At 39.3% G+C, this 12,467-nt stretch overlaps 1 protein-coding gene across 1 annotated transcript in view; it reads left to right on the forward strand.

Moving 5' to 3' along the window:
- LOC133570123 (zeta-sarcoglycan) overlaps positions 1-12,467 on the forward strand; it is a 783,896-nt gene that overhangs the window by 743,011 nt on the left and 28,418 nt on the right. The window contains exon 7 of the mRNA XM_061922813.2: positions 5,383-5,506. Coding sequence (XP_061778797.1) covers positions 5,383-5,506 — 124 coding nt within the window. The remainder of the gene's footprint in view (positions 1-5,382; positions 5,507-12,467) is intronic.

Below are 12,467 nucleotides of genomic sequence, written 5' to 3' on the forward strand. Positions count from 1 at the left end.
ATCTGTCAGTAAACTCGCCATGAAAGCACTAAAACATACCGGTATAGTGAGTTTACATAATTCACCCAAGGAACTTTAGTTATTAGAGTTCCGTTTTTTCACGGTACACATTCACGGTGTTGTTGTTTCCGGATGAGGAGATGCTGCTCCGTTATTCATTTAAGTAAAATCTGAATGTCATTAAAACAGTTTAAACATCTTTTGACACTTCTCCCGCTCCCGTTCTTGCACGCTACACCGCTACAACAAAGATGACGGGGAAAAGACGCTGTCGAAGGTGAGCCACATAAATAAGACCGGCCACAAAACGGCAGAAAAGCGGCTTGAAGATGATCTGTAAAACATAATCTATGCAACATTTTGACCAAAGAACCACCATCACATGTTATGGAGACCACAAAGAAGTGTTTTACATTTAGAAAAAAAATGATACAAAATATGACTCTTTTAATCCACCCTATAATCCGATAACTGCATTTTGGAAGTAACAACACGTTTTATGATACAAAACACAAGCAAAGAATATTGCTGACCGTAAGTACCAGAGATGCGCGGTTTGCGGACACAACCGCGGAGTTCGCGGATAAAACGCGGGTCGGGCGGGTAAAAATAGATTTTAAATAGATGCTGGCGGTTGGCAGTTGAACCAATTCGGAAATATATATACATAGTTAAATGTTGTTACCCACATACGAAAAACGAGCAGCACTCTTTGAAACAGTCAATTATTAATCAGGCACCGCGTCCCAGCAACAAGTGCCGCAAGTGAGCGCTCCTTCAGCGCAGCAGGGCGCATTTTATAGGCCAGGCGCTCTCGCATGAATCCTGGCACTGTAGATGCCATTTTATTCCTGCATAGTGCTAACAAAAAAAAAAGTAAGTAGACATACGGTTGGATATGTTAAACGAATTAGTCTACGTTACCTATAGGCTATACCAAATAAGCCCATGTCTAACCTATATTGAGTTCGGTCAGCTAAATAATTTTGATGGTTACGTGTTGTTTGGACGCACAACAATGCAAAGGAATTAAGGCAATTGCGTTGTTTATTGTGTTTTTTTTCTATTCGAGATATACTACTATGTGTGAATAATTATTTGGCCTCGCTTTCAAGTGAAGCGCATCCCCGATTGGCTACAATGTAAGGCTATTTAGCCTGCTTTGTTTGTAGCGACCGTCTATTTTCATTATAATTCAACTTTGATGATAAAGTGCAGTCTGATGGGTTTGATTTCCCCCCTTCAGCTATTTGCCTTGGCCAATAAGTTGCAGGTAATTTATTATTATTATTTATTTAATTTATTTTTGTTTAAATAGAGATGACATACATATGTTATTGTATAATTTAGGTTTGTGCGCGTGATTGACAGCCTAAGGCTTATGAGGCACATTTTTTTTATTTTATTTTTTTTATTTCAACTTAAAAACGTATGAGCCTATGCCTATGCCTGGAACATAGGCTATGTGTTTATCTTTATTTTCCTGCCTGCCATTGACAATGGAGATTGTCTGATATTTTGTCATGGCTGCAGATCAATCAATAAAGGTTCATCTTTGTCGCAAAATTGTTCACTGCTTCACTGTGCACCCCGCCTTCGTCCCTATTTGAGCATTATAACGTTAACAAGTTCATATTCATTGAAATAAATTCAGAATTTTTTTTTTACCTAACAAAAATATAGGCCTAGTCTTTCTAAAACATTTTTTTAACTTCTTAAAAGCCTTGTTCTGCTTGCTGCAACTGCGCACACAAAGTGTGAGGAACGCACTATCTGAGGGCATTGGCAACAATAGTCAACACTTTCTTAATGGAAATGACAATAATATTATAATAATGAAAAATTATATTATCACGCATTAATATCTCTTAGCCACGAATGCGTGGCCAAGAGATGCGTGGCACGCATTGAATGTCTCTGCTCCATTGGATCAGTCTCCTTTCTTTAACAGGCAAAAGCTTTATAACCTCACTAATGCCTTGCATCGTCTATTTTAGATATATAACAACGGGCGGGTGCGGGCGGGTGTGGTTTTGATAAAATGTTGGTTCGGGTGATGGCGGATGGTTGACGACTTTTGTGATGCGGTTGCGGATGAAATAATAGCCTATCCGCGCATCTCTAGTAAGTACATTCATTTTTTTTGCTTTTGCAATTCAAATGGAAAAGTAAATTGCTTGGTACAAACTAGCTACTAACTTTACCTTTGCGGCAAGCCTGAGGAAAATACTGTTTGTCCACACTTTTGGGGCATGAAGAAGAAACAAGGAGCAATCCTGCTTTGGGCCTCAGGCTGATCATGATGAATTTGGATCATCTGTCGGTGTACTTGTTTCATTTTTGTTGTAGCCTCTGAGTAGAAGTCGGGCAACCTGTCTTGGAAAGTCTCTCACAGCAGAACATATCTGGAAAAAAAAAAAAAAAAAAAAAGTGTCCCGGCGGCAAAAGGTTTTTCTAATTTGATTTTATTGCGAGTGTGCTGTTTAATTTATTATAGTCCTTCTTCATCAATTGCAATTCCCTCCGCTTTGCAGAAAGTGCCTTTTATTCAATTTGACTTGCCAGCTTACCCTTGGGGGAAACAGTAGCGCTTTATCTAATGCCGCCATGCTGTTTAATCTTCTCATATTGTTTTCAACTCTAAGGGTGGAGCTACTGACCTCACGAGCTTCAAGGGGAGAAACACCAACCACGGTCGATGCACTTTTGAGCAATTCAGAATATTTTAGAGCAACTTAAATAAAAAATGTTATTGATTTTTTTGTTTTTGTTTTTATCAACACAAGAAACCTACCACAACCTATGCAAACGTCTATTAACTAACAAGGGGCACATATTTGTGTTTTTGTTGTGTTGTTCCTGTGTAACTTCTTATATTGAGCAACTACAGTACTTACTGTACCTGCAAAAAAGCATCTAGTTTAAAGGCCTACTGAAACCCACTACTACCGACCACGCAGTCTGATAGTTTATATATCAATGATGAAATCTTAACATTGCAACACATGCCAATACGGCCGGGTTAGCTTACTTAAGTGCAATTTTAAATTTCGCGCGACATATCCTGCTGAAAACGTCTCGGTATGATGACGTCAGCGCGTGACGTCACGGATTGTAGAGGACATTTTGGGACAGCATGGTGGCCAGCTATTAAGTCGCCTGTTTTCATCGCAAAATTCCACAGTATTCTGGACATCTGTGTTGGTGAATCTTTTGCAATTTGTTCAATGAACAATGGAGACAGCAAAGATAGAAAGCTGTAGGTGGGAAGCGGTGTATTGCGGCCGACTTCAGCAACACAAACACGGTTGGTGTTTCATTGTTTACATTCCCGAAAGATGACAGTCAATCTTTACCATTGGCCTGTGGAGAACTGGGACAACAGAGACTCTTACCAGGAGGATTTTGAGTTGGATACGCAGACACGGTACCGTGAGTACGCTTCCAAACATTTGATCGCTTGCCCGTACGTGCGTGCCGCTATGTGCATGTCACGTACGTAACTTTGGGGACTTTGGGGAAATATATGTGCTGTATGAACTTTGGGGAGGTGAACGGTACTTTGGACTGTGGGATTGAGTGTGTTGTGCAGGTGTTTGAGTTGTATTGGCGGGTTATATGGACGGGAGAGGGGAGGTGTTTGTTATGCGGGATTAATTTGTGGCATATTAAATATAAGCCTGGTTGTGTTGTGGCTAATAGAGTATATATATCTCTTGTGTTTATTTACTGTTTTAGTCATTCCCAGCTGAATATCAGGTCCCACCCGCCTCTCACAGCATCTTCCCTACCTGAATCGCTCCCACTGCCCTCTAGTCCTTCACTCTCACTTTCCTCATCCACAAATCTTTCATCCTCGCTCAAATTAATGGGGAAATCGTCGCTTTCTCGGTCCGAATCGCTCTCGCTGCTGGTGGCCATGATTGTAAACAATGTGCGGATGTGAGGAGCTCCACAACCTGTGACGTCACGCTACTCGTCTGCTACTTCCGGCAGTAAAGTTGCGAACTTTATCGTCGATGTTCTCTACTAAATCCTTTCAGCAAAAATATTGTAATATCGCGAAATGATCAAGTATGACACATAGAATGGACCTGCTATCCCCGTTTAAATAAGAAAATCGCATTTCAGTAGGCCTTTAAGCAAAAATCCCAGTCCAATAGCTCCCCCATTGCTTTAAAATAAAATTATTTATATTGTATATACCTAGCGTACGAAATATTGTAATAAATATGTTAAAAGAAGACAGCCTGTCGTTTCCTTTAACTTGGACACCCACATCTATACCTTTGGCCATTAAAAGCCAGTAATTTCCAGGAGTTATCTCACCTTATGAGTAGCCTCTGATTTACTAATGGTTTCTAATGTTGTAAAAATATGTAGAATAAATATTACATTTCAACATTTTTTTCAATAAAGATTTGCTTCAGCCTGCGGCACATAGTCATTTTGATAGTAGGCTATTATAGCTAATATCAAATCAAATCAAATCAACTTTATTTATAAAGCACATTTAAAATTTACCACAGGGGTAGCCAAAGTGCTGTACAATGGGCAGGTTAAAAGATAATACGAGTACCAAGCAAACACAACACAACACAAACAAAACACGATAAAAAATAAATAAATAAAATAGAATAAATAAAAACATAAAAACATAAAAACAGGTTCACAGCATGTGTATTATGGGGCGCCATTGCAGGATGGATATCACTCAGTGTTAAAAGCCATGGAATAAAAGTATGTTTTTAAGAGAGATTTAAAAACAGGAAGAGAGGAGGCTTGTCTAATACTCAGAGGTAGGTCTTTCCAGAGCTTGGGAGCAGCAGCGGCGAAAGCTCTGTCACCTCTAAGCTTCAGCCTTGTGTCAGGGACCGTCAACAGCAGCTGATCGGCTGATCTTAAGGATCGGGCGGGGCAGTAAGGCTGAAGGAGGTCACTTACATCATGTGTTGCCTTCACTATAAGACTTATAGGCTTTTCATTTTTTGCGGCTTCAGACAGATTTGTTTTTTTTGTATTTTTGGTCCAATATGGCTCTTTCAACGTTTTGGGTTGCCGACCCCTGGTATAGGCAAAATAAATAAGACGAAATCCAAATGCTCACTGCAGAGGATGCTGGTTCTCAGTAATAATACAAAGAAATAATAATAGTCCAGAAAAAAATCCAGCCTCTCAGTCATTATCCGTCTAAAACGTAGCCCGAAAACAATTTTAGTTGAATTGCCCGGCAGTGATACCACCTGCGGCCTCACAGTTACAAAGCCACTGATAAAACCTGCATACTTAAATCTCAGCATGTCACTATAATATCCCCATCATCTACTCAATATTCCACCTCCACACTTTCTCACAGAACTGATGAGTGGTTATGTTCCTCAGGCTCGAGTCCCCGACTCGGACGCTAACCCTCGAGGCCCCCCGGGGTGTTGAGCTGAATGCCGGCGTTGGGGACTTCACCGCATCTTGTCGGAAGGACCTCCTGCTACAGTCCTCGGAAGGAGAGGTGAGAGCATGATCGTGGTATCTATTTTGGGATGATTGTGTTTCTACTATGCAAAGTCAATTGTATGCAAGAGTGTTCTTATCTAGTTACAAGAGACTGCAATCCAGTCTAGTTTGTGTGTCTATACAGACTAGTGTTGCAACGATACCAATATTTTGGTACCAGTACCAAAATTATTTTGGTACTTTTCTAAATAAAAGGGACCACAAAAAATTTGCATCATTGGCTTTATTTTGACAAAAAATCTTTGGGGACATTAAACATGTTTCTTATTGCAATTAAGTCCTTAAATAAAGTTAAAGTACCAATGATTGTCACACACACACACACTAGGTGGGGTGAAATTTGTCCTCTGCATTTGACCCATCCCCTTGTTCACCCCCTGGGAGGTGAGGGGAGCAGTGAACAGCAGCGGTGGCCTTGCCCGGGAATCATTTTTGGTGATTTAACCCCCAATTCCAACCCTTGATGCTGAGTGCCAAGCAGGGAGGTAATGGGTCCCATTTTTGTAGTCTTTGGTATTACTCGGCCGGGGTTTGAACTCACGACCGACCGATCTCAGGGCGGACACTCTAACCACTACGCCACTGAGTAGGATGTCTAGTGTCTAGTGAACACACTAGACAAATTGTCTTTTAGTAGTAAGTAAACAAACAAAGGCTCCTAATTAGTCTGCTGACATATACAGTAACATATTGTGTCATTTATCATTCTATTATTTTGTCAACATTATTAAGGACAAGTGGTAGAAAATGAATTATTAATCTACTTGTTAATTTCCTGTTAATATCTGCTTACTTTCTCTTTTAACATGTTCTGCCTACACTTCTGTTAATATGTCATAATCACTCATTCTTCTGTTGTTTGATACTTTACATTAAATTTGGATGATACCACAAATTTGGGCATCAATCCGATACCAAGTCGTTACAGGATCATACATTGGTCATATTCAAAGTCATCATGTGTCCAGGGACATATTTCCTGAGTTTATAAACATAATATACTTTAAAAAAAAACGAAAGATGATGTGATGTCAAAAAATATCGACGTAATCATAGTAGTATCGACTAGATACGTGCCTGTACTTGATATCATTACAGTGGATGTCGGGTGTAGATCCACCAATGGCGTTTGTTTACATTTTGATGCCGGTGAGCTACGGTGTGTAGTGAAGCATGTTTAGCTATTCCTCGTCCTGCAGGGATGATACTTGTAAGAAACATACTTTATTTGTCGCCATGGAGACCAGGATTAGTGATTTAAAAGTAGCTAAAACACTGCCGCCTGTGAGCTAGCCATGTCTTAAAGCATCTCTTTCTGAGGGCGTTTCAGTGTTATAACTTGACCTTTATCTAGGGATGATGTTTGATAAGAAATGATCGAGTTCGAGCCCATTATCGAATCCTCTTATCGAACCGATTCCTTATCGATTCTCTTATCGAATCCAGATAGGTTGTTGTATATGGAGAAAAACCACAATATTTGGTTTAACAAAAGCTCACTTTTATTTTATAAGAAAAAATAAAATAAAATAAATACATAATTATTGACTGTTACCCCCCATAAAAAATAAAATAAATAAATATTGACTGTTGTTACCCAAAGTATATTAATTGGGATTTTTTTAGAAAAACAAATATATACAGTAACACAAAAATAACCTGTCTCTGTGATCACTATAGGTCAGTGGTTCTCAACTTTTTTTCAGTGATGTACCCCCTGTGAATTTTTTTTTTAATTCAAGTAGACCATAATCAGAGCAAAGCATTTTTGGTTGAAAAAAAAAGATAACAAAGTAAAATACAGCACTATGTCATCAGTTTCTGATTTATTAAATTGTATAACACTGCAAAATATATTTGAATTGTTGCTATTTTTAGAATATTTTCAAAAAATCTCACGTACCCCTTGGCATACCTTCAAGTACCCCCAGGGGTACGCGTACCCCCATTTGAGAAACACTGCTATAGGTGAATAGCCATGCCTTGAGGCGTTTTTTTTCCAGTCCATTATTTTTGCTGCTTGTGTGACATGACGTTATCGAATCAATTTTAAACTCCTTTTATTTGTTTTTAAATGTCTAAACAACCTCGCGCCAACCTATCTCTCCGACCTCCTTCAGCCTTACTGCCCCACCCGATCCTTAAGATCAGCCGATCAGCTGCTGTTGACGGTCCCTGACACAAGGCTGAAGCTTAGAGGTGACAGAGCTTTCGCCGTTGCTGCTCCCAAGCTCTGGAACGACCTACCTCTGAGTATTAGACAAGCCTCCTCTCTTCCTGTTTTTAAATCTCTCTTAAAAACATACTTTTATTCCATGGCTTTTAACACTGAGTGATATCCATCCTGCAATGGCGCCCCATAATACACCTGCTGTGAACCTGTTTTTATGTTTTTATTTATTCTATTTTATTTATTTATTTTTTATCGTGTTCTGTTTGTGTTGTGTTGTGTTTGCTCGGTACTCGTATTATCTTTTAACCTGCCCATTGTACAGAACTTTGGCTACACCTGTGGTAAATTTTAAATGTGCTTTATAAATAAAGTTGATTTATTGATTGACGTAGCTCAGTCATTAGACTGAGCTATGTCATTTCCTGTGATGTCCCACAGGGCATTTCTTGTGGGACGGGCACAAGAATTGGGATTCTAATAAAGAACCAACTCTTTTTCTTTACTATAGTGGCCTCAATAACGGGAACCGGTTCTCAAAAAGGGATTCGAGTCCATGGAATTGGTTATTTTCTTATCAAACGGTTCTTTTCTTATCGAACAACCAGGAGAACCGGTTTTGAACATCATCCCCACCTTTATCTTTAGTTTTTAAGCCAAAATTAGTCTGTTCTCCCTTTTCTGTCTACACACTGTGTCTGCTTGTAAGTACTCTGTGATTGTGCGCTGCCGAAAATGCTCCTCTGCTCGTAAACCCAGCAATGTCACGGCGTGACGACGCGCCATCATGCTTTTCAAACAGTATAGTACCATTTTTGATTCATTAGTACTGCAATACTATACCAGTGCACTGCAAAAAGTCAGTGTTCAAAAACAAGAAAAAAATATATAAAAATCAGGGGTATTTTATTTGAACTCAGCAAAATGATCTGCCAATAGAACAAGAAAATTCGGCTTGTCAAGACTTTCCAAAACAAGTCAAATTAGCTAACCTCAATGAACCCAAAAATACCTTAAAATAAGTACTGTATTTTTTAGAGATGTAACGATAAATGCGTTAAAATGTAATATCGGAAATTATCAGTATTTTTTATTTTTATTTTTTTTAATTAAATCAACATAAAAAACACAAGATACACTTAAAATTAGTGCACCAACCCAAAAAACCTTCCTCCCCCATTTACATTCATTCACACGCATTCACACAAAAGCGTTGTTTCTTTCTGTTATTAATATTCTGGTTCCTACATTATATATCAATATATATCAATACAGTCTGCAAGGGATACAGTCCGTAAGCACACATGATTGTGCGTGCTGCTGGTCCACTAATAGTACTAACCTTTAACAGTTAATTTTACTCATTAATTACTAGTTTCAATGTAACTGTTTTTATATTGTTTTACTTTCTTTTTTATTCAAGAAAATGTTTTAAATTTATTTATCTTATTTATTTTTATTTTTTTTTAAGTACCTTCACCATATCTGGTTGTCCAAATTAGGCATAATAATGTGTTAATTCCATGACTGTATATATCGGTTGATATCGGTATCAGTTGATATCGGTATCGGTAATTAAAGAGTTGGTCAATATTGAAATATCGGATATCGGCAAAAAGCCATTATCGGACATCCCTAGTATTTTTCGAACTATAAGTCGCAGTTTTTTTCACAGTTTGGCCGGGGGTGCGACTTATACTCAGGAGCGACTTATGTGTGAAATTATTAACACATTACCGTAAAATATCAAATAATATTATTTAGCTCATTCACGTAAGAGACTAGACGTATAAGATTTCATGGGATTTAGCGATTAGGAGTGACAGATTTTTTGGTAAACGTATAGCATGTTCTATATGTTATAGTTATTTGAATGACTCTTACCATAATATGTTACGTTAACATACCAGGCACGTTCTCAGTTGGTTATTTATGCCTCATATAACGTACACTTATTCAGCCTGTTGTTCACTATTCTTTATTTATTTTAAATTGCCTTTCAAATGTCTGTGATTGTGCGCTGCCGAACATGCTCATCTGCTCGTACATCAGCAATGTCACAACGTGACTTCGACGCGGGCGCGGGGCGGTGCGGGACTGGTACATTTTAGAGACGGTAAAATGCTTAATTCGTATCGCGGTACTATACTAATACCGGTATATCGTACAACCCTGATACAGACAATACATCGTCAAGCCGGTTTCATTAAAGTACCTTATTAGGCTAATGAGCGTCATCAATCCAGGCGACCTTGTCCTTCTTTTCTTCCCCCCATTGCTTGTGTTTGGGGAAAGTGACTTCATTAAAGCTGCTTTGATGAGGTTCCCTGTCAGCGGCTCCTGTCATGTGTGTGTTCTATCAGCCTGCTATCTTACTGTCAAGCTCTTTGAATAACAGCCTGTCATGTTGGAGCGCCAGTGCATGCTTGGCCATTTCCAGCGTGTTTGTGTGTGTGGGTGTTGTGTTGTGAGTCCAAGAGAGCATAGTGTGTCATTAACTCTGTAATTAACAGAAGAATGCCCCCTTTTATTAGACTCACTGTCAGTGTCCTCCGCTCAATGCACATTGTCACACACGCACACACACAAGAACAGGAGTCTCACAAAACAAGTTAGATGATCCTTCCCAAAACACATTTCTCATTTCCTCCTCTCCACCACACTCTTAGAATCTTCTCATATCCCCCTTCATACGCTCTTCTCACACTTTATTTATTTTTTTTTTTTACCCCTCTTATCTTGTTTCCGTCCACTGGAACCTAATCAGGAGAAGTGCACAACTTCATCCCGAAAGTCACACACTGAAAAATCTAGTGCAGGAAAGTTGGCACGTTGTGTAATTCGTAAATAAAAACAGAATACAATGATTTGCAAATCCATTTAAACTTATATTCAATTAAATAGACTGTAAACACAAGATATTTAATGTCCAAATTTTTGCAAATAATCATTCATTTAGAATGTAATGACAGCAACACATTGCAAAAAAGTCGGCACAGGGGCATTTTTACCACTGTGTTGCATGGCCTTTCCTTTTAACAACACTCAGTAAACGTTTGGGAACTGAGGAGACCAATATTTGAAGCTTTTCAGGTGGAATTATTTTCCATTCTTGCTTAATGTACAGCTTAAGTTGTTCAACAGTCCGGGGTCTTTGTTGTGGTATTTTAGGCTTCATAATGCACCACACATTTTCAAATGGGAGACAGGTTTGGACTACAGGCAGGCCAGTCTAGTACCTACACTCGTTTACTATGAAGCCACGCTGTTGTAAGACGTGGATTGGCATTGTCTTGCTGAAATAAGCAGGGGCGTCCATGATAACGTTGCTTGGATGGCAACATATGTTGCCCCAAAACCTGTATGTACCTTTCAGCATTAATGGTGACTTCACAGATGTGTAAGTTACCCATGTCTTGGGCACTAATACACCCCCATACCATCACAGATGCTGGCTTTTGAACTGTGCGCCTATAACAATCCGGATGGTTCTTTTCCTCTTTGGTCCGGAGGACACAACGTCCACAGTTTCCAAAATACATTTGAAATGTGGACTCGTCAGACCATAGAACACTTTTCCACTTTGTATCAGTCCATCTTAGATGAGCTCAGGCCCAGCGAAGCCGACGCCGTTTCTGGGTGTTGTTGATAAACGGTTTTCGCCTTGCATAGGAGAGTTTTAACTTGCACTTACAGATGTAGCGACCAACTGTAGTTACTGACAGTGGGTTTCTGAAGTGTTCCTGAGCCCATGTGGTGATATTCTTTACACACTGATGTCGCTTGTTGATGCAGTACAGCCTGAGGGATCAAAGGTCACGGGCTTAGCTGCTTTTGTGCAGTGATTTCTCCAGATTCTCTGAACCCTTTGATGATATTATGGTTCGTAGATGGTGAAATCCCTAAATTCCTTGCAATAGCTGGTTGAGAAAGGTTTTTCTTAACTGTTCAACAATTTGCTCACGCATTTCTATTCTGTTTATATTTACATCTAACACAATTTCCCAACTCATATGGAAACAGGGTTTGTATATATATATATGTATACACTTTTCGTCTATAACAAATGGTTCTTTTCCTCTTTGGTCCGGAAGGACACGACATCCACAGTTTCCAAAAACAATTTGAAATGTGGACTCGTCAGACCACAGAACACTTTTCCACTGTCCATCTTGGATGAGCCTGGGCCCAGCAAAGCCGGCAGCTTTTCTGGGTGTTGTTGATAAATGGCTTTGTAGAGTTGTATTGTTTTAACTTGCACTTACAGATGTAGCGACAAACAGTAGTTACTGACCCCATGTGGTGATATCCTTTACACACTGATGTCGCTTTTTGATGCAGTACCGCCTGAGGGATCGAAGGTTTCGTAATATCATCGCTTACGTGCAGTGATTTCTCCAGATTCTCTGAACCTTTTGATGATATTACGGATCGTAGATGGCGAAATCCCTAAATTCCTTGCAATTGCTCGTTGAGAAATGTTGTTCTTAAACTGTTGGACAATTTGCTCACGCATTTGTTCACAAAGTGGTGACCCTCGCCCCATCCTTGTTTGTGAATGACTGAGCATTTCATGGAAGCTGCTTGCATACACAATCATGGTTCCCAATTAGCTTGTTCACCTGTGGGATGTTCCAAATAAGTGTTTGATGAGCATTCCTCAACTTTCTCAGTCTTTTTTGCCACTTGTGCCAGCCTTTTTGAAACATGTTGCAGGCATCAAATTCCAAATGAGCTAATATTTGCCAAAAAGCTGTCCAGTTCGAATGTTAAGTATCTTGTCTTT

The sequence above is a fragment of the Nerophis lumbriciformis genome, linkage group LG27 (assembly GCF_033978685.3).
Source record: "Nerophis lumbriciformis linkage group LG27, RoL_Nlum_v2.1, whole genome shotgun sequence".
NCBI classification, from domain to species: Eukaryota; Metazoa; Chordata; class Actinopteri; order Syngnathiformes; family Syngnathidae; genus Nerophis; species Nerophis lumbriciformis.